This window comes from Equus asinus, chromosome 12 (assembly GCF_041296235.1).
Source record: "Equus asinus isolate D_3611 breed Donkey chromosome 12, EquAss-T2T_v2, whole genome shotgun sequence".
In the NCBI taxonomy this organism is placed as follows: domain Eukaryota; kingdom Metazoa; phylum Chordata; class Mammalia; order Perissodactyla; family Equidae; genus Equus; species Equus asinus.
Genome location: NC_091801.1, coordinates 80,639,947 through 80,665,862, shown reverse-complemented (window position 1 = coordinate 80,665,862; position 25,916 = coordinate 80,639,947). Strand labels below are relative to the sequence as shown.

At 43.0% G+C, this 25,916-nt stretch overlaps 1 protein-coding gene across 3 annotated transcripts in view; it reads left to right on the top strand.

The window, feature by feature from the left end:
* COL22A1 (collagen type XXII alpha 1 chain) overlaps positions 1-25,916 on the top strand; it is a 292,948-nt gene that overhangs the window by 221,984 nt on the left and 45,048 nt on the right. For all 3 annotated transcript variants that reach the window (XM_070481652.1, XM_070481651.1, XM_070481653.1), the window contains 5 exons: positions 1,847-1,894; positions 7,129-7,242; positions 7,625-7,678; positions 22,715-22,768; positions 24,417-24,470. In XM_070481652.1, coding sequence (XP_070337753.1) covers positions 1,847-1,894; positions 7,129-7,242; positions 7,625-7,678; positions 22,715-22,768; positions 24,417-24,470 — 324 coding nt within the window. The remainder of the gene's footprint in view (positions 1-1,846; positions 1,895-7,128; positions 7,243-7,624; positions 7,679-22,714; positions 22,769-24,416; positions 24,471-25,916) is intronic.

Here is a 25,916-nt window from a genome sequence, read left to right as displayed (position 1 = left end):
GGCAGGATGCCGATTATATCTTCCACACCCTCAACACTTCTACATTTGTCCTCTTATTCCATCATGCCTAACAATGATCCACGATGTGTGACTGACTCCTCAGAGGTGAGCATGGCAGTCTGTTATGCAAACCGTGTCCACCTTCTGAAGGCCACTGCTCACACACAGACCCTGTTTGCATGCATCTTCTTAAGCCCTATCTTGTGAGGTTTGCGTAAATGGGTCAGAACAAGACATTAATTAAATTATCCCCAGGGGCACACTGTATCTAAACTGAAAATTCACTCCTTGTTCTCTCCCTCTGTAACTAATCCCCAGCCATGTTGGCTGATATAGCTCATTCTATTATGCAAAGGGCTCAAATGACACATAAAAATATCCCAAAGAATACAATGCCAGCAGCGAAAAATGTCCTGACTTGAACAATATGAATCCTCTACTGTATTAACTTCCCAGGGAAAAATATAAGGCTTCAAAATAAAACCTCTTTTCCTCTTTTAAATTTAGGTTTTAATAAGTTAATGTTGCAAAGGTTGGCCTTCCTCCAGAGGTCTGACTCAGAGAACTAGGGAAAGTCTCGGCTTTGTCCTTAGCTACAACCTAGGTGAGCTCTTGTGCAGCACCTCTCGTTGCTTCATCCCCTCCAAATCTGAATCTCTCCGACCCAATCTGTCTCTCTGGTGCCTTCCTCTTGCCACAGCCCAGAGGGTTGATCAGATACTTGAGTGTATCCGCACAGAAAACAACACAAACATGTCCCCAGCCACTACCGAGGTTCTATGCAAACTTGTATGATGCCACTGTCATGTGGCTTTTGTTAGCCACAAGATGTGGCAGAAACCCTGTGGGGTTGGAGAAGGGGGGAAGCCAGGAAAATTGTTCTTGGTTTCAGCCTCCCCAAGATGCTATATTCAACTCAGAACTCATAGACGTGAGCTCAAACTTAATCAAGAAATCAACCATGGCAAGTTCAATTGTGTCCACAGCCCTTCATATTCTGGAGGAAAATCTACCACCTTGCCTCTGGAGAATGGACTCTCTGGTCTTCTTTCCATTGCAAAATCTGAAGTTTTCAAAGTAGCAGGCCAATCTCCGATTCTTCCCTCAGATTCCCTTTTTCCCTTTAGTATCTGCCTTTTAATTTCCATTTTCCTTCGCAGCCTTGTCTTCCTTGCTTCCTAATTGGAACTCAGCCTCCCCTCCATTTTGGGCTCCCGGCTGGCCACAATCATAAGAAGCCACACTCCATCTCACAGTGGGTTTGAATGTGAATTTGGTGACTGGCAGACACCTACAGACGTTCAGAGGCTTTGTAATTACTCCTGATTTCTGAAATCTCCTTCCCAGAGTTAAAAGACTTTCAACCGATAATGATGGATGAGGTTCAAAATGCTATTTCACCTGGGGGAGCTGAAGAAATTGCTTTAAATTCATACTGGGTTGGAATGACTAATAGCAACAGCTGTTACCCATCTGGGGAATCCAGGATAGTCCGTCGCTTTGCCTCGCACAGTACCCATATGACCTTTTGGGTTTTGATGGTGGCGGGGGGGAGGAAAGACCACCAGGAGAAGAGAAGGGGCCAGCAGAAGGAGACTGGGGACCAGAAAGGCCAATAGCAGTCAGACTTGGCTAGGACTGGCAGCCTGTGCTGTTGCTGCCTCAGAAGGGTCTTCTTTCTGTGGCTCCCAGGCTTGGGACTGGCTGTTTGCCTCCTGTGCATGGCACAGATGTGTTATGAGTTACAGCTTACATTTTGAAGGCCTTTCACTGTCTCAAGGAGCTTGGAATATACTGTATGCATGCATGTGTATATGTCTGTACTTATTTATTTTTACTTTGGCAGGGCCCCTCTCCATTCCTGTCTCCAGGGGACATCAATCTCTTGGTTAAGGTAAAAGCATAGAACATATGTGCATGCATTTTGAAAATGGTGATGGGGATTGAAGATGTCAATAATAAGTGTTCTCTTTTTTTCTCAGAACAACTACATTATAGTATTAATGATAATAACATCATTTATTGAGAAGTCATTATGTATCCAGCAATGTGCTAAATCCACTTTCCAACATGGCAGCCACTGGCCACATGTGTTAATTTAAATTTAAGTTAAGTGAAATTAAATACAATTAAAATTTCAGGTCCTTGGTCACACTAGCCATATTCCAGGTACGTAGTAGCTACATACAGCTAGAGTCCATCTTATTGGACAGTGCAGATACAGAGCCTTTCCATCATCACAGAAAGCTCTCCTGGGCAGTGCTGTGCTAAATACCCAATGTACATCTCTGATTCAGTTTTCACAATTACTTTATCGGGTTGGTACTGTTTATGTTCTTGTCGTGCATGTAAGGAAACTGGGACACCATGAGGGCCAGTGATTTCTGGGAATGGAAGCCACTCCTCACTGATTCCAGAGACTGACCTTTAACCCCACACAGGACTGCCTCATGTTCTTTAAAGAATGCCTTAGGCAGAGTCAAATGGGTTGGGTGTGGGTCCTACTGGTGCAATGGCCAGAACACAGTTGCAGAAGGTGAAGGCAGCCGCCTGGCCCTTCAGCTGGGACGCGTCTAAATTTGAGTGCACACTTAGCTGTTTTCAGAACCATGTGCACTTTCTCTGTGAGTGCCAGAGGCCCTGAGAAGTTGAGCCTAACTCTGCTGACATAGGGCAATGAATGCTGGATGCCCAGGTGCCTGGCCAAGGACCTCAGGTCTTAAATGGTGGAGAGCTAGGAAAGGCTGTGAGCCAGACAGAGATGGGGTAAGATGTGTGTTTCAGAAAGAGAATCTCGCTGCAATGAGTGTAAAGGACCTTTTGGCTGCCTTTGTCTTAGTTTTGGGTGAAGCTTAGTGCTTGTGTGATCAGCCCTTCCTTTACTTGCTGTATTCTGAAAAACCCTTGAATGATGTCAAAAAATACCTAGTTCATGCATGAGAGCAAGGGAGGAAAAACAAAAGAGAAAAGAAAACCTTCTCAAAAGCCTAGGACTTTTCTTCTCTCTAAACGTTGAGATGCCTTCATGGAAATTTATATATTTTATTAAAAAATGAAAGGAAGTAGGGCAATCTTTTCTGATTTTTATTGATGAGAGAGAGTTTTCCCACGGTCAATGACATGACAAGAAATCATTATATATTGATTTAATCCCTTTGTTTATTACAGACTTTGATTAGCCTAGATCATTTTCCATAATTCTGTCACTCTGGAAGGAATTGGGTTTGCATCAGCCTGGGTCCCCACCACCCCAAGGATTTCAACCTCAAGATGTCCCAGTCTTTATGCCAATGATAACAGGAGTGAGTACCTTGGGAGTTAAGCATTATGCTTCATAGCTGCAGAGTTGAGACAGATATTTAGTCAAATCAATATTCCTTCCTTGATAAAGGATGCAGTTTTGTTCGTCAGAGCAGGTAGGAACCGCAGAGGGAATATAAGCATCTACATTCAAGGTGGCATCTGAGATGCTCTCCTCCCGCAGAGCTGCGCTTTGCCTGGAAACCCTGTAGACAACAGCCCTGGCAGGCGGGTTTGCTCAGGTTGGCAGAGTTGACTATCATAGCTCTGTATTTTATAATCAGCTGCAGGCATCTTTATGGTGTAGGTTAATGCCTGCTGGTCTGGTCCAGGTGGCTGGTGGCAGGTCCCTCCCTTGTTGAAAAGGCATATTTTATTACAGAATGTTTACCTCTGCCCCAAAGAATTTTATGACATCATATACCTCACTCTGATAGTTGGAAAACTGCCTGGGTAGAAAATTCATCTCCTGAGAGTCCCTGTTAAATGAACTTCCATAGTTGCATCTGTGCCGAGGGAGGTCATCCTCAGGATGTCTCCATTAGATGATTCCCTTGGATAAATGTTATTTCATCCAATCCTCACAAACAGTGCTGTGGGAGGGTACTGTTACTATCTGCATTCTACAGAGAAGGTTGAACACAGATGAGCAAGTGACTTGTTCATAGTCACAGAGCTGGATGGTGGCTGAGCCAAGACTCAAACCCAGTGTGAGACTCAACTCCAAACCCTGCCCTTACCCCTCTGCTATCCGACTATCTTTGTGTGAGCCAGAACTTCCTGACAGCTGCCTGATCAAGTACAGGCAGGGAGTGAGGCCCCCGCCTGTCCCCAGAGGTTTGAAACGTAGGTTACACAACCCTCTGGCAGTGAAGATTCAGGTGTGCAACGAGAGGTTGGATGAGATGACCTGGAGGTTATTTCTACTCCTGGGAAGCAAGAGTTGTTTTTCCCCATAGCAAAGACTACAGCATTCCTCTCCTTTCTCCACCTTTTATTGAGTGCTTACTTGGTGTGCTGTACCACACTGAATACAACGACCCAGAGAGCCACGTGCAGAAAACATCTCAAACAGAAGGAGGAAGTTAGAGACTGGAGGAAATCAATATTTATAGATAACACACAGGGAACCCTGCAACATGCTAGGAGCTTTGCAAGCATTATTTCATTAAGATTTTGCAACAATCTCCTAAGGTAGGAGAATGATCCTTAACAGATAGGGAAATAGACTCAAAGGGATTAAGTGACTTGCCTGAGATAAGTCTGTTAAGCTGAGGAGCTGGGGGCCAGTATTGATGGTCAAGGGCATCTGATCTGTGAATGGAGCAAGGCAACAGATTTAGGGAGGAAAACTATAACCAAAACTAAGTGTAGCAGCTAAAATTCATTGCATTCTCACCGTGCCAGTCATGTCATCTGGCATCTTCCATTCATTATCTCATTTACTTCTCACCAGAGTTTGAGGTCTCCATTTCACACATAAGGATGCTGAGGCTCAGAGAGGTGAAACTGTGGTCTCAGGTGGGCAGAGGCTGCCGTGTGGTCTGGGTGAGCCCATCTGGTTTGAAGCAGAACCCTGTCTAGTCTCAAGGTCGTGCCAGGAGCCCAGGGTCAGGAGGGAGGGGAGGCCCCAGGTGAGCATTGGTGAGACTTCAGCCTGAGGGCTATTCTTGCCCTGGGTTCACAGATTCCAGGACTGAATCAGCCAGCGCAGAAAGTCCAGCCCCCTCACTGGTAAGTCTAAGGGATGCTGGGGCTGCTGACAGCTCTGGTCTTCAGGGAACAGTCCTGCACAGAATCTGTGACGAAGACAGATTCAGGTGAAGAGTTAGCACTGCCAGAAATTAGAAAGAAATGGGAGAGTAGTGAGATTTCACATGACTCAGATATAATCACTTCATACCGTGGATCCCACTGCAAAGAATGGTTCCTAATAGCCACTGAACCCTCCAAGTCTAGCAAAATCTCAGTGGCCAGAACTTCTGCGGCTACCAGGCTAGGTCCATTCCCATAATCCATATAACCATTGTTGCAGTGTTTCATGGATGCATCTCATTTTAAAGAACTGTAAGAGAAGATCTAGGAATGGGTGAATTTCTCCCAGCTCTGCTACTCCTCCCAGCAAAAAACAGCAACCCAAAATACCATACTTCACTTAACTCATTCACCTTTGCTTTATATACCCCAATATTTATCACTCTCCACCCTCCAAAAACAAAAATTCTACCAACTGCTCAAATCACCCACTAAAGGAAGATGGTACAGGACACCAAAAACTTAGTGATCAGTGGGTCAGTCAGGTGGGCTGGCTCATTCATTTATTGAACTCATGCTCTGTGGAAGGCCATCTGCTATGAATTGGATGTACAAAGATAAAACATCTCTACCTCTGTCTTCTGAGAGCTCACACTTTCCTTTTGCCTGGTGAGGACGGGATGGACTTATAAACAGACCACCTCAACAGTGAGACAAAGGCTTCCATAGTGGGAATTCCTCGCATCCATGGGAACAGGAATTTATCCCCAGTCTGAAACAATCAGGAAGGCTTCTTGGAGTAGGAAATTTCTTAAGAATCTTCAAAGGTTGAGTAGAAATGAAGAAGTAAAAGGAAGGCAGGCCATTCAGAGTTGCTTTTGTGATGGAAAAACTCTTCCATCCTGAATTAGAGACCAGAATGAATGCTAATTCACCTGAAACATCACCTTCTTGACTATGAACAAGCACAGCTTCCAGGTGCTTGTGCAGATCCCTCTAGTGGAGCATTTGAAAGGCCCTAGTTAATGCATTTATTTTGTGTCAGTTGACAGCATTTATCCATGAGCTCTTTAAGATGCATACTTATTGTGGTCACAGAGCAGAAAGGCAGAGAGCCTAACAGGGCGGATGCTCTGCAAGTAGTTTTTCCATTGAGGGAGTCCCTGAGTGAATACATGAATTAATAGTAATAGCCAAATGTACTAGGAATCATCTGACGCTATTCCAGGTGTCTTCATTGTATTATCTCATGTAACCCTTATCACGAGACAGAAGGAGGAGGAAGAGTGAGGATTGGAGAGAAGACGCAACCCAAGACTCTGGCATATGAGTTAGGCCAGAGTGTGTTCACACCAGTGTGTTTTATTTGGTACATACTGAGCTCCAAACTGTAAGATCTAGAGATGATGCAGACAAAGTAGAAAACATGTGCCCTGGGCTGGGAAAACTTGAAATTCACTCTAGAGACAGCACTTACTTGCCTCAAAGAAGTAGAGAAAATCTCAATTCCAGGAACATTTATTAAATGCCTACTTTAGACAAAGAATAATGCCAGCCATGGTCAGATTGGGTGTCTGTCGCCACAGGAAAGTCCTGAGGGTGTCTGGCCCTTACTTCCCTTGTTCTGCTTCTTTGTTCAGAAACCACTTAGGGAAACCCACGAGACAGAGAACACAGCTTCCAGCCTTGTTTTGTCTCTAGCCTTAGGGACAGAGCATGCTATTTTCAGCAATACTAAATGTTTGCATTGAATCTGTGCTGTGGCTGTTTTTAGATGCTCACAGATATTGGTATGTGTACTTTTGACATCATTGTCCTGGGCTATCTTTCCAGCAGTCTACCTGGCAAGAAGTAGGGAGAAATGATGTGATAATCCAGATATATCAGCACTAAAATCTAATTTATGATGAAGAGAGAGAGAAACGTAAAGGGTGACACGAAGTGTGTGGGGGGGTGATGACTCTGTCCGCCTGTTTGCTTTTCCATCATTTGCTGGCATCCTGCTGTCTGGAGACGGAGGAGCTCTGACCACCTTTTGCTTTACAAGTAACTATTACTTACTCTCTCTCTCAGGATGTGTGCAATGACTGCCCTCCAGGCCCCCCAGGCCTCCCTGGTCTGCCAGGTTTTAAAGGGGACAAAGGTCTCCCAGGAAAGCCAGGGAGAGAAGGCCCAGAAGGGAAAAAGGTAAGCAGAAAAGGGGAAACAGTCTTTATCACTGCAAAGAAGTACATTATCTTGGAGATCCTGACACTGTCTCTCTTGAGCAAATGGGACGAGCCAACTGTAGGGTGTGAATAAGAGAGGAAGTGGTCATTGGATCATCTTGGAGACTGGCTACCCCACCAATTAACCACATTAGTCCTGAGTTATGCCAATGAATGCACGACCACACCTGTACCATGACTTGACCACATCCTTTGCTCAGACATGCTGGGGTGGGTGTGGGGACAGGGAAATCCCAGTGGAAAATCAGTAAATAGTGTGTGGTGGTGATGGCTTGCTGATGACTCTGAGCATGGGTGCTAGATACTCATTCTTGACTTTTTTCCTTTTGTCCCTGCTCCAGGGAGATGCTGGTCTCAGAGGCCTCCCAGGGGCCCCCGGAGTAGCTGGCCCACAGGTCAGTGAGTCTTCATAAGCATCTATGTGCTTCCATTCTGCTCATCTCACTGGTTAATCTAAGTTTGAGGAAAAGTGATGTCCAGTGTAAAGGAATAATGGTTTTAAAATCAGAAAACCCACATTCAAGGTCTAACCATGGCACTGACTATCTCAGTGACCTTGGGAAGGGTCATTTCAACTTGTTGGGTCTCAGGTTGCTCATCTACAAATGCCTGAGTGGTTGAAAGTATGAAATGAGCTGCAGGATAGGAATGTGTGGTACTTACTGGTTAAGACATGAGCTTTGTGGTCAGACAGTTCTCAATTTGAGTCCTATCCCTGAGTTGAGTCTTTGGAGCTGTGTGGCCTTTGGCAAAATCTTTGACCTCTCTAGGCCTCTATTTCACCACTCACTAATGATAAGAAGAAAAACAACTTCATAAATTTATTAGTTGAGAGATATAATGCATAAAAAGAATCTGACATGCAATCTAAAATTGTTATTAGGAAAGTGGTCTGCAAATGCAAGTGAGCCTTATTAACTTTCATATTAATGATGAGGCACCCATCTAAAATGGGCAAGATAGCTATGTGATTTCACAAAGCCAAGGAGCCCAGCATGGGAGGAAGCAACTGTGACCTCAGCCATTGAATAGGTGGGGAAGCTCTGGCTGCCAAAACAAGGGAGCTGTGGCTGATGGGGCTCTTAGTGGTGACAGTATTTAGCTTTAAGAAGAGACTGCATGAGTGCTGGCATGGGAGCTGGGAGGTGGGGGCTAACCTCCCACTCTCATTCCCCTTCTGCCAACATTGATGCTCCCTTGGGGCTCTTTCTGATTGCCTTGTAGCCTTTGTGCTTCTGCAAGCTGTGCACGCTGTCCCCAACCTTCAAAAGTATCACTGTGTCTCTTCCTGTGGCCTCGCTGGGACACAGCATGGCTCATCTGATGGAGATACAGCATAAAATTGTTGATAGTGTTACCAGCACATTGGGTTCTTGTTGCCCCCCAGGATAGAAAACAAGAGAGACAACAAACGGGGGTAAAAAAATGAAAGTTTATTAGCTTGTGCACAGGAGAGGCACAAGAGAACAGATGCAGAAAGGAAAGGGACAGGTGATCAGCTTGTTAGGGAGTGGGATTGTGGGGCTTTTATTAGGCAAAGACTAGGGAGGAGTGCCTTGTCATGACATGTAGAGGTGGGGTTGTGCTTGAGCCAGAGCTGTTGTTCAACATGCCACCTCATGTGGTGCATGTACTATTAGCATGCTAGCTCTCCACCACTGGGTGTGAGTTTTAGTATGCTAATGGGGCTAGGGTCACCTTCAGAGAACTCCTGAGTGCTAGGGAGCATGTGTAGGCCCAGGAAAGTCCCAAGACTGCTGAATGTGGATCTTGCTGATCTTTATCTGACTCTCCTATCTTGCAGATTGGTTAGGGGCTTTATTTTGTTAGGCGAGGGGCCTTGCAGATGGCTCTATCTAATTAGGCTGGTTCCTGTCTCATTCCGCCCTGAGAAATTTTATCCTCCTTAATCTTAATGATCATGGGTGAAGGTCTCATTTTCTGAAGCTACTTCCTGATGACAGTGGGTGTTGAGAAGGGGTCTCTATATCTGGGAGGAGTGAAAATCTTTTTCAGCTTGTTGCAGGGTCCAGTAAGAATGAGAATGAGGACAAGGTGGGTCAGCTGTTGGAAGTGGCTAGAACCCTTGCGAGACTATCAGTATAATATGGAATTTTTGGAGCCTAGAGGACACAAACTTGACAAGAGGTTAAAAAGACAGGGGCCAAAAATTAATAGGAGTAGGATGATTACCAGGGCTCCCAAGAAGGGAAAGAACCAGGTGAGGGCTGGGAGGGTACCCTTCATGAGTGATCATGCCCAACTTGGGTCTGTTTCTTGATTATATGAGTGAAGCCAGGACATTTGTTCATAGATTTCCCAGATGTTGGTCTCAACCTTCCCTGAGTTATTAACATAAATCATTTCTAGCGAAGCAAAAAGAAAAACAAGATTAATGGTGGGAGCATATTATAAACCAGTTTCTGACCCCAGGAGCAGCCAGCCAAAAATATTTCTAGACAATAGAGTTGAAGCATCTTTTGTAGCTTGAAATGCCTCTGATGATGTCATCAGGTATCTTTCTGAGTGGCTTACACAGCAACAGACATGAGTCTCTCTTGAGTTTATATCAAGTTGGCCAGCTTCAGTCTGCAGGACTTCGGGAAAAGGGCAGGTTCAGTTCTCAATGATTTCAAATGAAAATGATGAGGGAAAAATTGAAAACATTAGTTTGGAGATTTGTAGCCAGATATTTCAGGAGACTGGAAGAATTCAAGATTGATCCAGTTTACAGATAGGAAACAAAAACTTCAAAGATAATTATCAGAACTAGAATCTAATATCCATGAATGTATACTATAGTTTCCATTGAAACATAATTTTTCTCTCTAAAATCACTCTCACTTTTACCAAAGATAGCCAACTAAGACTCATTGGTTTGCGAAATAGGTCTAGTTTCAATGAAACTTTCTCAAATTATTTACGTAAGTACAGCAAGAATAGAAGTTGATTATATAGGTTCTTTCAAATCTGCTTTGCAGGAACTTTTAAAAAGAATCTCAGATTGAACTTTAAAGGCCTCTTGAGGCCAGGAAAGCCAAGCCAAGGTCTTGCCATCAGACTCTCCCTGCAGTACCTACAGATCCTTGAGGTTCCTTGTACCTGCCAGAGGAGTGATGTTCTTTCCTCACCCAGAAATGTTTCTGGGAACTCTGTAAGCAAGGTACCAGGCCAATATTTCCAAGTTACTTTATTTCAGAAAGTCAACCTTTACTCCTCAAAAGCTGTCTTGTCGTATCTGGGTCTGTATGTTTCTCTCAAATATGACATTCCTGTCAAAGCCTTAGTATTATAAACAATGTTTCCAATTATGTCCTGTTATATGAAGAACAGATTCTTATTGAATTTATGCAAATAACTATATTATCATGAAAACAATACTCACTCCTTAAGAGTTTCCAAATTCTGGAGGGATCAAGTAGGGAGAAAAATGATAAATGTTTCAGTTCTGCTTACAAAGGTATAATTTACCAAATTTCTATAAATCATAGTTAGCATGAGAGAAACGTGAAAAATTTCCTTAAATGAGGAAAGAAAACTAAACAAAAGATCAAAAAATCAGCACTATCTCAAACTGAAAGTCGTATAAATTATAATCATCCTCATCAGTTCATTCAGTCCTGTGCAATTGATTCTTGATCTTAATCTTCTGTTAGCAGTTTCATGAAGTCATCAGTTTCCCCATTAGAGTCTGTAATTTCATACCCTGTTGAGCTTTATGATCTGAAAGTTTATCACAAACCTGATTCTAGAGTAAGTGTCAGAGTCCATTCCATGAATCTCTTTGAGGATGAAACATGTTTGCAAAAGCATCAGTAAAAACAGCAACTATCTGCAAGTGACAAAAGGCTCAAAAGGGCAATTGACAAAGAAACTTTGCTACTTCTGTGACATATAACACTTCAAGATAATAATTACAATTATGGCTGACAACCAAGACAACTCAGAATTTTAGAAATGTTTTAGAATTTTTAAACAATGCTCACTGTGAAATAATGCTCAGCTATCCATTCAATCAAAGTGACAACAGAAATAGTCAAGGACAAACAGAAAGTTAAAATAGTCAAAAAAGTCTTAATAGCGAGAACTCAATCTTTTTGAACATAGGAAATTATTTTAACAAGACATAGATCTTCTGTCTTTTAGGTAAACTTACTCAAAGGTGAATAAAAACCTTTTATAATCTCTTTGTCAAGAGCAGACTAAGAGTTTAAGAAAATTATCCCTTTTAAGAGAAAGAAAATCAAGTTTTAATTTTTGCAACAGCTTACTTTTTATGTTAAAACTTATTCTTATGTTAATTACAATTTTTAACCCTTACAGACCTTAGTGAAAACTAAAAATTAAGCAATTATGAACTTTCCCTTACATTAGCATTCTGTGGCTTGGCAAATTTATAAATACTTTTTTATAATTTCTAGAAACATGTTACATCATATTACAATTTGTAATAAAAATCATGGCATTTTTACTAATAGACCCAAACATCTTTTAGTTTCTTTGTAATAAGAAGCCAAAAGTAGATAATCTTAGACGTGTTTAGTGATAATGTTTTGGTATTTTTATCTTATTTGAAAAATGACCCAGATAGTCAATAAGGTTTTTTTATCATTCAATTTTACCTAGTAAAACTTCAAAGTTTCAAGTCACCAGAGAGACTTTAGACATTATCTTAAATATATATGCCATATCACATGAAAAGTTCACCCAGCACTTTTATCTTTTTCACATCTATTTAGTTTACTCATTCCCCATAATTATTTAGGTTGTCTACAAAACTTCATGAGACATTAGACAAAATTAGCCATCTTTTTAAGCTATTGTTTCTGCTAATCAATTTTGTAATAGAGATAACATCACAGATACAGGCTGTATGTCTTCATCATATCTGTATGTCTTCATCATATCTGATGCTGGTAACTCTGAGGAAATGTCCATTTTAATAAAATCAACAATTTTCAATAAGCTTCACTTACCAAAGATTAATTTATATCATGTTAACTTGAAAGGCATTTGGATTAGTTTCTATGACCTTTAGAAATAATTTATATAAGTGCTTACTTTAAGCCAATTGAATAGAGCTCTTTAGAAATTTTACCATCCAGACGTTAGATATCACACATATATAACATACATGTAGACACATGTACACAGAGCCTTCAAACCTATTGTTTTAAAATTACTGCCATGAATCAGGTACAGTAATACACTAGTCATGAATCCAAATTTTGTGTCGAGCCTTTTTACTAATATTTGTGGAGAAGACACTCAAGATGTTAGATTTTTGACAGAGGTCCTCTTACTGCCTTTTTTCCTGCTTTTTTAAAAAAAATTATTATGTATTATTATTTCCAAGGTAGTTTCTTATTTTTATTTGGGACATTGATGAGGCAGTTAGTTGAGTTCTAGAAACAGAGAATACTTTTTTTTTAGGAAGATTAGCCCTGAGCTAACATTTGCCACCAATCCTCCTCTTTTTGCTGAGGAAGATTGGCCTTGAGCTAATGTTTGTGCCCATCTTACCCTATTTTTCATGTGGGACACCTGCCACAGCATGGCTTGATAAGCGGGGCATAGGTCCATGTCCAGGATCCGAACCAGTGAACCTCAGGCCACCAAAGTGGAGCGTGCAGAACTGCTATGCCACTGGGCCAGCCCTTTTCCTTTCTTTTCTTCAGTCCTAGGAATTAGCGATGGGCTAGATATTCCTCAGAGGATTTGCAAGCTCTTTGAGATAAGGGAAATGGGTCGAACCTGAACTGCCTCTAGAATTGCATTTCCAGCCTTGCAAAGATTTTTTTTTTTAGGACAATTGCTGTTGATTTCTCAGAAATTAGGCTGTAACCTAAGTGACATTATAGGTTGATATACCTGTCCAACTACCTCACAAAGGCACAGAGAAACCACTCAAGTTTTCTCCAAGATGGAGTTTCTGGGGCATAAGCCATCCAATTGAAAGTGTTTCTAATTAGTTAATATGCACCTGAGGGGTGAATCTCCAGGAATGCTTGGGGCGTTCCCCATGGTGGTAAAGCTGGTGTCTGACTGACAGTGGCCCAGAGAAGGGTGCAGAGCCCAATAGTGGGCATCAATATAATTAGAAGATTTAGTCAAGTCCCACTTAGCCTGGACACTTAGTCCCTGAGCCAGAACAAGGCAAGCACAGGGGGCAAGAGGCAAAGGCCTGGAGTGGGCCAGGGGCCAGGGTTCCTAATGCCAGGGTTGCAAGTCAAGTCCCTGGCAAATGTTTTCAAGTTTTTGATTTTTCAGAAGGTCTAGGTTCTCCTCAGGTCCAGCCTGAACTTAACCTCAACATGGTGGTAGCAGAGGCGGTGATGAACAAGACAGACAAAGAAAGGAAAGAGGTGATCAGGCCTCACCCTCATGGCATCTTCCTAAGGGTTGCCAAGATAAGGGTTCATGCAAACAAAAGTTCCTGGGCAGGACAGTTTACAGAATAAATTACAGGTCTCCTGTCCCCGTAGCTGACTCATAGGCGCCTAAAAATTCTCAACAGTTTCTTGACAGGAGACAAAACAGGGTTCCAGATGTCAGTCAAAGGACTGACCCAGGGGCCAACCTGGTATCACTCCAGATGCCCAAAAACCAGAGGAGAGTTCCCAGGGGTGGACGGTGGTCTCTGTGAAACCAGAGGCTGCAGCCTTGCCAGTCAGAGGACTGACCCAGGGGTCAACCTGGAATCACTTCCAGTGTCCAAACAGATTAACAGAAACCAGGACCGCCAACAGAGGGCAGAAGTGATCCAGTCCAGAACTAGAAGAGAGCTCCCAGAGGTGGAATGCGGACTCTCTGAAACCAGAAAAACCAGATTATCAGGCTAATGACTGACCCAAGGGCTCACAGTGCCCCTGAAACCAGAGGAGAGGAGATTCTCCTAAAGAGGATAAAAGAGAGAGAGAAGGAAAAGAGGGAGACGTTAAGAAAGTTGGTCAGAACTGGAGGCATTGTCTCCCAGGCCTTGACCTGACTCACGGAACGCTGGAGTCTGAAACAAAGGTTTGGCTGTGGCCACTTATGTCCACATTTGGGCAGCCAGGCTGGTCCAGTGCTGGGCCCATCCAATCTTCAACCAGGACTCAAGAAAGTCCTATCCTGTCCCATCCCTTCATGGTCACCAAAATGTTATTTGCACATTGGATTCTTGTTGTCCACTAGGATGGAAATCAAGTGAGACAACAAACTGGAGAAAAGAAGTAAAAGTGTATTAGCTTGTGCACAGGAAAGGCACAAGGGAGCCAGTACAGAAAGGAAAGGGGCAGGTGACTGGCTCATTAGGGAATGGGACTGTGGGGCTCTTATTAGGCAAAGGCAAGGGAGGAGTGCCTTGTCATGACATGTAGAGGTGGGGTTGTGCTTGCGCCTGCACTGTCACATAGCATGCTACTCCATGTGACGCATGTATCATTAGCATGCTAGCTCTCCACCCCTGGGTGTGATTGCTCTTTTTCGAGGAAGATTAGCCCTGAGCCAACATCTGTCACCAATCCTCCTCTTTTTGCTGAGGAAGACTGGCCCTGAGCTAACATCTGTGCCCATCTTCCTCTACTTTATATGTGGGATGCCTGCCACAGCATGGCTTGACAAGCTTTGCATAGGTCTGCGCCCTGGATCCGAACCGGTGAACCCTAGGCTTCTGAAGCAGAATGTGCAAACTTAACTGCTGAGGCACTGGGCTGGCCCCACTGGGTGTGATTTTTAGTATGCTAATAGGGCTAGGGTCACCTTCAGACAATTCCTGGGTGCTAGGGCTCATGCATAAGCCCAAGAAAGTCCCAAGGCTGTGGAATGTGGATCTTGGTGGTCTCTGATTCTCCTAGCTTGTGAATTGGTCCGGGGCCTATCCTTGTTGGGCCAGCGGCCTTGCAGATGGCCCTGGCTCGTTAGGCTGGTTCTTGTCTCAGTAGGAGAGAGAAATCAGGATCCAGACTTCAGGATTAAAATCCTGTCCCAGCTCTGACCTTGGGATAGTTTCCTCCCCATAAACTAGGGAGTGTAAGAGGAGAGACCTTACAGGCTTGTGGCCCTGACAATGCTCCTGAGATGCCTCCACCAGCTCCTGGTGCATTGCAAGCCTTGGGTCACCCTTGGCTCCTACTGCTCTTTCAGCCTCTGAGGGCACAGTCAGCAGCAGGGCCAGGACTGGGGTGAGGACTAGTTAGAAAATGAAAGGGAAAGTCAAAAACCTCAATAACTAAGGTAAATAAGACTCTAATGCAATATTTTTTAAAGTTTAAAATTAATGCAATAGATCCATGAGAAACAAAATACCAAAATTTTAAATAAAGATGGGACCCAACCAAAATCTCACTCGCTTCCCTCGTTTCTCCCTAATCCCAGCCCTTCAGAGCCTCATGTTTATTTACATTTTATTTTGTTGGATTATCTTGGATTAGTTGGCATTAATTTGACTTTTTAAAATATGGCTTTGGAATCTTCTTTGTCTTAGATCCTGAGGTTTCTGGAACCCCTTACATTTTACACTAAAGGGGAGGGCCTTACTTGCCTCACCCTGGGCTCAGTCCTGGAAAAGGGATTGGAGCTATTGTCATTACTATTGTAGAGGAGGAAGAACATTTCCTCTATCCACTCTAGGGCCTTCTGGCTGTGCTATGAATTAACTTCACATGAGACAGAACAACAGGAGAAAATGGAAAACTGGGTAACTTGCCGGAATGGCCAAGCCACCAGTTTAAATGTCATCTTCAGCCAAAGACAAGGAAGGTATTTCGGGTAACGGTTTGGGACTTCCCAGGGGAAGAAGGCAATTCACATGGAAATGGAAAAGCAAATGTTCGGTAAACAGAACTTTGGTAAGAGGGACTTAGCAAGGATCCTCCCTATCTGTGGATACCCAGAGTTAGCTGAGGTGATGGTCTGACCTGAGGACAGGCCTTCTGTCTTAAATTCTTTTAGGCAGTTAGAAGGGAAGCCAAAGTTTCTTTCAGAGTCTTTTGTTCTTGAAAATAATCAAGGCCACGAGACATATTTTGAGGTGGCCCCTTCTGATCCCCCACACTATTAAGCAAGCAAGCAAGCTAACAAAAATACTGGACCCACAGGATATCAGAATGGAAAACGTCCAGATTGCTCAGGCCCTGGCTGGTAGGTTAAGACATCTAGCATTTATTATCCACGAACTTTTTGAAGACTTGTAGGGTTTTGACGTGCTCAAGAGTCCTGCTTCAGGAACTACAAGATATCAGGTCTCAGAGTAGATGGAACAAGAGATTCTGCCTGGGGCAATGTTAGGTTAAGAGACACTAGCAAAGTGTAGCATCATCTGCGCTATTTGCTGCATGTTATCCTCCCTTTCTGGGGTCATCAGTGGAGCTCCTGGCCTGGAGGATTCTGCAGTGGGCAGTTTCAGCTGATCCCTAAGTAACCTTTGCTGTCAACTTGCTGGCTGCTCTGCGAAGGAATGGCCTTTTTTCAGAGAAACAAGAGCAAATCAGTTAAACAGATAAGAGTTCCCTTCTCTAAAACAGAATTGTTTTTTCTATCAACCCAACACCCCCCACTCACCAGGTGCTGTTGTCTTGGGATAATGGCTCGGCCTTTGTTCCTTTATAATTCTCTTCAAGAGATAGTTTGTTCTTTTATATATTCAGAGAAAGCCAAAGAAATCTTTCATCAAGAAAAAGAATAAAAATTAGTGCTGCCTCTGAAGGACAGGGTTCTAGCTTCTCCGTGGGAGTCCATGGTGACCATGGGAAGATCTCAGGGCTAGGGGTCTGCCCTTCATACTAAGGCCCCAGGCGGTTGCAGTGGGCAGTATAAACAGTGTTCTAAGGGCCAAGGGGTGGGTTGCCTGCTTTACAATCTCCTGCGATCTTCAGCACAATCCTAGGAGACAGAGCTATTGTCTCTCTTTAAAGATGAAGACATTAAGGCTTAGCAGGATTAAACGCCAGTATTATGAAACTCGTAGATGATATAGCCAAGGTGAATCCTGCTAGTCCAACTCTAGGATCCACACTAGTTAGTATCCTGTTATACTAGTAACATGCCACCAACACCAGCACCATGACAGCTCCCAGTGGGGAGCAAAGCTTCTGTCTACACTGCCTCTGGTAATGCTCCTGTAATAGCGTCCCCTTACCAGCACTTTCTGTTGGGAAAATGAGTCACAGAGGAGTTAACTATCTCATCTGAGGACTCACAGGCTTGCCTTGGTTCTTGGCTTCAAACCGCAGCCAGTCTCTGTGCTCTTCATGCATCTCACACCACTGTCCAGAAAACAGATGGGAGGACTGTTTCATTTCCTCTCTGTTGAACTTCATTTATCAAACAGGATCTCTGCTAGACCTGCGGACACAAAGATGAATTTGTAAACTGAAAATGCTACCCGTGGCAGAGCACTTATGATCATTGTTAGTGTCCTTTTATAACCAAAGGCCCTGACGTTCACTCTTCACATGCATCATCAAGAGGGTTTGGTGCGCTTGTTTGTATGCAGTTGTGATCCCGCCTAGGGAGATCAGCCTCCCCGAGATTTACCTTACAGATTTGCAGCTGCTCTCTCTGGCAGCTGGGCTGGGGAGGTTAATGCCATGGTCAATTACGGAGCTCAGCTGTAGAACTTTCAAACTGCATAAAACATTGACTTTAAGGGATAGGGTCTAGAGATAGTGGCTGCTGACGTGATTACAATCCATGGAGAGGAGGAAGAAGAAACAAGATGGTAATCAGAGTGATGACCCTGGGAACATGTATTTCTGCAGAGTCAGACGTAAAAGCCCCTTCTGCATTGGAAAGGTTGATTATTCTATCCTCCAAGAAAAGCACTTGGTTTCCTTCTCATTCTTGTGTCCAACAATCAGCTAATGGAGACTGTAGGGACTGGAGACAATAAATGAGGAGTAGCCACACTGGGAGGTTCTAGATGATTCTGGAGAGGCAGAGATAATACCTCCTCTGCTGCTATTAGAACTGCCAGAAGAGGCCATAGAATCCCATCCTGCCCAGAAAGACACTGAGAACCTCTTGGTCCATCCTCTTGCCAGGAGCAGAATTCTCTTTTCACCCATAGCTGCCTCAATCCTGAAAGATATCTCAGCACGCATCCCCTTGAAAAGCTCCCTTCTAAGCCAGGAGGTACAGACATGGGTCAGATATGGGCCATGCCTTCCAGGGCCTGATGCTGTGTTGGAGAAGAAATATCTACAAGGTGGTGACTCTTAGAGAAGTCAGACTTGGGCTGGAGGGCACTGAGAGTGGTGGGCACAAGCCTGGGCTTGGAACATCAATGGTTTCCCAGACTGGCTCTGCGTCTTCCTAGCTGAGTGAATTTCACTTATTAATAATAAGACTTCTGCAGTTTATTTGACTTCTCTGAACCTCAGGTCCCTCTTCTGGAGAAGAAGAACCTTATGGCCTATCTCACAAAGAGGATGTGAGGATTAAACAAGGAAACGTTTGCAGAGCACTAGGCATGGTGCCCAGCACGTAGGAAGCATTGGCTACACATAACTGGAAGTGGTCCTCATACTTGTTGCTCTGCTTGGGTTAATAACACCTCTGAAAAATTGTCAGGAGTAAATGAATTTAAGGAAAATAACATCATGGGGCAAGGGCTCACCTGTGAAGGCCACCTGGAGGAGGTAGGACTTTAGTTGCATTGGAAAGTTAGGCAGAGATTTGCCAGGCATCCTTGGGGAAATGTATTCTAGGCAGAAAAACCATGTGCAAAAGTTCAGGGATAGGGCTTGTTCTGAGAGTAGCAGAGACTTACTAATTTGAGAACATTTAGGTCCTGCCCTCTACAGTTTGTAAGTCCTTTGAGACAATTGCCTGTTTGATGGATTCACAAAGACCAGCATCCTTACAGGAGCCCCTGGTATGAACATCACCTCTGAACAATTGTTACATTCTGTGCTTAGCACACGATGGTGTTGAGGAAATATAATTAAAACCGAACAACATCTTTTCACAACCCAGAAAACCTCTCCACAAAGGTAGAAGAGAAGGAAAATAGTTTTGTTATTGAACGAGCATTCATCCAGAAGGCGATGTGCACCACAGGCAAGCTGCCAAGAGATGGCCGAGACAAAGAAATTTCACCCCTCACTACAGCCAGGCAGCTATGACCCATTACATACACGTCCTCAAGATAACCAATCAGTAGTCCTCAAGTAAGAAGACCTGACAGCACCATTTGTCACATGTGTTCATCCTTAAACTACCTGGTAATTGGGGTGCCCGTCTGAGTTAGTTAATTAGTTTTATAAAAAGAAAAACGAATTTCTCACATCGTTGTGGCAGGAGGTAATTTTGTGGTTTGGAGCAAGGTGCCCTGAAGAAGTTAGGCTCCCACATTCCCACAGAGACTGGGAGATGGGTGCTATCTTCCTTGATGATTACATTTCACAGAGACGGCTCCAGGTCTTCGAGAAAGATTTTCCTGGGTCCTAGAACTGGCAAAAGGCTCATTTAGCTTTTACAAGGATTTACATACAGAAGACACAGAAAAAGAACTCACCATGACAAGTTTTCTAAAGTAAATGCTCTAATAACAGGGGTTATGGGGAGAGTCTCTTCCCTTATTTTCAACAGGAAAAATTAGACCCTTACAACAGAGCCTCAATAAACCTGTTCTGAAGAGAAATGAGCTCACAAAGTAACGAACTGGTAATCTCCAGAGAATAGAAATTCCAGGTGGGCAGGCGGTGGTGGTTGATTTTGTTTCATTCTCTTTGGTTTCTCATCTTGTCTTGTTGATTGCTGTATCCTCATTGCATAAAAAGATTCCCAGAATGTGGTCAGCATGGTTAGGCCGGCTTCCAGGCTAGAAACCCAGTGCTCTCCATTATAAAACCAGTGGAACATGGTATCATGGCCCAGAAAAATTGCCAGGAAAGTAATTTGGGCAGGGAGAGGCAGCTTGGATACTTGGTAATCAGATAGGCAGGTCTGGATTACATGCCAAATTTTGTTTTTTATTAGCTGTGTGACCTCAGGAGAATGGCTTAACCTCTCTGGCCTTTAGATTTCTTATCTGTACGTCCTGATAATAACCCATACCTCATACAGTAAGAGTAGTCTTACTGGATACTTTGGATAACATAGACATATTAAGTTTTTTGTTTTTTGGGTTTTTTTTTTTTTGTATCAGCTCAGGATATAAACAGAGATACACGAAATGGGATTTCATGCGGCAAGCCCGGCAGAGTGCCCGGCAGAGTAGGTGCTCTGTAAATGTCAGTCCTCTCTTCTGGAAGGAAGTGAGTCAGATTTGGGGGTGGCTGTGTTTGCTTTGATCCTCAGCTGCTGTGGAGAAGCAGACAGGGACAACTGTGGAGATCCTTGAGCTGCTGACATTTTAGTTGTTGGGAGATGAGAGTTGAAACCGCTCTAAGCCCAGACTGAGGACTGGAATTTGAAAGGAAAGTATTTACCTGTCAGGCAGTTGTCCTAAATGTGAGGGGAGCAGTGTGCTATTCTGTGTCACTTCATCTCATTGATATTGTAAAGTGGCCTGCAGACAGTGTGCTGGCTTTATAGATTTAAAGACAGTAAAAATAATTACATGCAAAAATGTTGGAACAAATGCTCTTCGCCTCTGAACCTGTGTGTTTCTCCTCTACACAATGGTACTTGGCACTTTATAGGCATTAGCTCAGCCTACCCCTCCCAATATACCTTGGGGGCAGGCGGAGAGTGTTATTCTGTAGTCCTCGTCATCAACGAACTGCTGAGGTTGTGCAACAGTCTGAATAGAAAAAGGGCTGGACTTGGTGTTTCAATGAGAGAACTGTAGGGTTCTGGGCCTGGAAGGAGCCTCATAGATTGACTTCCGCCCGCCCCGCCCCCCCCCCATTCCCATTGTTTATTTACTGGATGAACAAACTGAGAGCAAAGAGGGGATGTGATCTACTCAAGGATGCAAAGAGGAGGGAGACAGACCTGGAATCAGAGCCAAGATTGACTTACTGCCAGAGACTTATTTTACTGCATAATGCATTATTTTAAAGAAACTGGAATGTTTCTGTTTAATAACATTTTACTGAAATACATTTGTTAACACAGTAAATGCAGAACCAGAATAGGTGACAACCGAAAGAGATTGGACCCTTGGAATGTTACTTTCAGGGTTAGTGTGTAAAAATATTTTTGGTAGGTTGTATATTATGAGTGTGTTGGTGACCATGGTAATGATGATGATGGTGATAGAGATGATGGAGGTGATGTTGTTGATGATGGAGAAGAGAAGAGGAGGTTAGTAATACTAGTGATGGTAGTGATGATAGTGACGATGACAATGATGATATTATGATGGTGATGCTGAAGGTGATATTAGTGATGGTAGTGTTGGTGATGATAATGATGGTTACAATGATGATAGTGATGGCAATGATGATCATGGTGATAATGATGATGAAAGGGACGATAGTTAATGTTTTTTGAGAGCTAACACTGAGCCTATCACTAATCTAAGCACTTAGTAGATTTTAGGTCCTTTAATCCTCACAAGAACCCTGCGCCAAAGATACTGTTATTTTTATTTTCATTTTAGAAGTAAGGAAACGGAGAATTGAAGCACCTTGCTCAGTGACACACAGTTTGTAAATGGCAAAGCCAGGATTCAAATACAAAATAATGAAAAATAATAATTATAACTAATATTTATTCATCTCGTACTGTGTTCTGAGCTCTATGATAAGTGTTTTCCATGTACTACCTGATTTTACCCACCCTATGTTTCGTGGGGTAAGCATCATTATTTTCTGTGTTTTGTAGATTGAAAAACCCTAGAATTCAGGGTTTGTGACTTGCTCAAGATCCCACAGCTAGTAAGGGGTGAAGCAAGGAGCATATGTATGGGGACAGTCTTCTGCCACAGCCCACTGTGCAGTTCTGCCCCTGTCCACCACCATCTCAACCTCTCTCTCTTCCTCACCGCCACCTTCTCTGCAATGCCCATGGACACTACAATGCCCTCTCACACCTGTAACATCCCAGTTTCCTCCTAACTGCTCCTCCTTTCTACACCCCAGACCTTCTAGCCCACCCAATGCTGCAGCCAGAGGAGCCCTTCTGAAACCTAGGGCAGTTAGACATCCTTCTAATGGTTTCCAGTGCCTACAACTCAATCCAGATTCAAGGGTTGACTTAGAAGGCTCTCAATGAAGTGGTCTGCCTGTGTCCCCGGCTCCATTTTCTACTGCCCCCCATTCAGAACCCCACAACCCATTTAAGCTAACCCACCAACAATTCTACAACCAGGCCTCATTATTTCTATCTGCTGACCGTGCTTGGCTTCAGCATGAACTTGATAAGAGATTGATGAAGAATGAGTGAGTGAATGCATAGATGAATGAATGGACGAATGAAGGAATGCATCCAAATGTTTTTCTTTTGCAATATAGTTCTAACAAAATTTCCAGTAATTTTCTTTCTTTTCTTCTCCCAAGGGAAGTAAAGGAGAGCGTGGTGCTGACGGTGAGGTTGGACAGAAAGGTGATCAGGTAAAAACTCACTTTATAATGAACCATTCACCCTAAAGAAGCATCACTATTTCGCCTCAGTAACTTTCACTCCACCATTTCTGGCATCATTCCTTGTCTCTTCTTTGTCTGCAGTAGGACTTTTTTTGTTTTAATTGCATTTTCATAATTTTTGTCTTGATTCTTCTAGTTCATTGTCGCATTTCTCTCCTCCAATTATTTGAGGAGCATGCTTTCTGTTTTCTTTTTTCTTTTAGACTCTTACCTGTAGTGCTTCTTGTTCACTGAAATGGTAGTCATTTATTACAAAATGTCCCCTTCTTTCCTCCACCCTCCCATCATTTCTATCTTGTGACTCATGGTGCTAGTGGAAATGCTTCACAGAAGCCCCTTCTATGCCCAGTGCCCATCGAGCCCTGCTGGACCACTTCTCCAAATGTGTAGTAAGATGGTGCCAGTGATGACAGGCTGTTCTTTCTATGGATTTGAACACTGCTTCCCCATCATCTTCCATCTGGTGCTACCGGCTGATTCTGCAGTCTCCACGTAGCCTCTAGCAGCCCTTCTGCCATTTACACTGGCTATCGTGCTTCTGTTCACTGCTGTCCCTCTTTTTCCTCTTTTCTTTTCCTTTCCTCTCTCTCATCTGCCCTCCCCCTTTCCTTCTCACTCTTCTATGCATCTCTCAGTCGATACTCATGTAAGTCAGCTCCATGCCGGTCTCTGCACCAGGCTCTGAGATCCAGAATGAGTAACGGGCAAATCCCTAACTGCACGGGTCTTTCACTTCAGTGAGGGAGAGAAGCTGTGAGCAAGTAATCCAGAGGCAGAGAGATAAGAGCTATAGTCAAGGTCCGAGTGTCATACTCAGCTAAAATTCCATCTGTATCTGGAAAAGCAAGATGTGTTTGGATTATTCTTGTAAGAATGAGCTGTCAAAGGCAATGCAGTCTACACTGAATGTTGTAGCTGTGTTTTCCAGAGGCAGGAGATGGAGGGTCAGGGCAGGGAAATCCTTCCTTTCATGGTGGTTTGTTTGGTTTCATAACATTGTTGTACTGAACTAAATGTTAGATGCAATACACTTTGTGCCATAACTGATTTAGCTCATTCTGAAATGCACACAGCTTCCTCTCCACACGGAGACATGAATCTCTTTCTTAAAATAGCCATAATATTGTCATAGTATGGATGCCATAATTCAGTCAACATAACAATTTCCATTGTGAGCATACATTGTATGTGTGTATATATTTATTTGTTTTAAAATTTTTATTATGGGACACTTCAAATACACATAAAAATAAGAGAATATAATAAGAAGAACCCCCTATCACCTAGCCACAATATCTTTCAGCTTTTATGGCCACTCTTGTTTTCATCTATATCCTCAACCACCTCCCCAACACATTCTCCCTTGATATTATTTTGAGGCAAATTCACTTTCAACGTAGAATTTGTTTTTGTAAATATTGTCAGATACTGTCTCAACCTGTTGAAACACCAGTGATATACATTTAATAAGCTCTTTTTGTTGTCAATATCTTTACCCAGAATTGTTATTGGAGTTGGACTGTAGATTCTGGATTGTTGACTGAAATTTAGTATTTGCACAAAATGAAAGCTTTTTATGAATTATTTTAAAGAATTGCCTCTCATGTTTTCCTAGGGTCACCCTGGAGTTCCAGGTTTCATGGGGCCCCCAGGGAACCCTGGACCACCAGTAAGTAATAATTTTTAATCTCCTCTTTTGGCTTTGACATTTGAACTCTTCCATACTCACTGGAGATGGTGTCACGCTGGACCTGCCTCTCATTTTAAGGAATGGGCTGACACCTGAAAGGTTCCCAGGGGTGAGCTGAAAATGGTCCTGGGGACATGTGGGGAGAGTGCAGAGGGACTTGACTGGTGTTGATGGTCAGTGCGACTAGAATGCTATTGAGGCTGGGGTGATTGGCAGGGATGGATGGGCTTGAGTTATTCGTTCTCATCCAGCTTGGGAAATGGGAAGCCTGGGGTAATTGCAAGGTTGGAATCTTAAGTAAAGAATGTAGAAGCAACTTTCCCTATTCCATAGGAGCCTGTTCCATGGTGGCAGGCTCTGGAAATCATAGAGCGTCTATGTAATCCCAGATTTTCATGAATTTACTATAATCAATAACAATAATAATAATGACAAATTATTATTAGTCATTATCACTATTTTCAACTGTTCATTTTTCGACTTGTCATAATAAATATTGAAAAAGAGGTTTGGTTAAGATCATGAAGTTAAAATGCGTGAAATTAAGCTTACTTGTCTTCTGAATTCCAAAATACCATTCTGATTGACTTCTGATTGTAACTGTGTGTTAATTCTCAGAATAAATCAAGTTTCTTTAAATGTATTTTTTCAATAAAATCATATGAGAGCATGAAACAACATCTTTCACTTCACCATTGACTTTTACAGCAAACTCATAAAAGGTAAATCACCTACAAAAGTATTAAAGCTTTCCCAGTTTTCCGGAGAACCTGCCTTAAATCTTTGAACTCAATTCACCCCCACAACCCCCTCCAGTGCCTTTGCTGTTAACATCCTTTTCAATTTCTCAGCCTCAATCTTTAACTGTTGCAACTTTGCCATGTGCACATTTGTGAACAACTTTGTATGGGATTGATCAGTTTGCTGTCGTTTAACTTCATGAAATTCTGCATTTGTTTTAAAATGTATAATTTCACTTAGGAAATTGCTTTGCATTGTATTTGCATATGTTACTTGGTTTTGTAGCATCTGACAATCAACAAAAGCAAAAACGATCAGATTGCAATAGTTTGGGTAGTGGGGAAAGGTGTTAGCATTAAATGAGGAGGGACACTTGAGAGGGAACTCATTTTAGCTAAAAACAGTTCATTCATGAATAATTTCATATAATGATGACTTTAGCTTCCCTGTGCCACCTAACAGCTGAAGGACTCAGAAAATGAATGTTGGGTTAAAGCCCCATCCCCACCCCACCCTGGTAGTTCCAAAGCCCATGACACATCTCCAATGCAAAGGAAACCATGTTCTCTTCTCACTGGAAGTTTCTGGAACATAGAACTCTATGAAAGGAAATGGCTCCTGGCTTATTATTCTTGTGCTAGATGATGAATCTGAGATTCAGAAATAATCACAATCCCAAGCCAG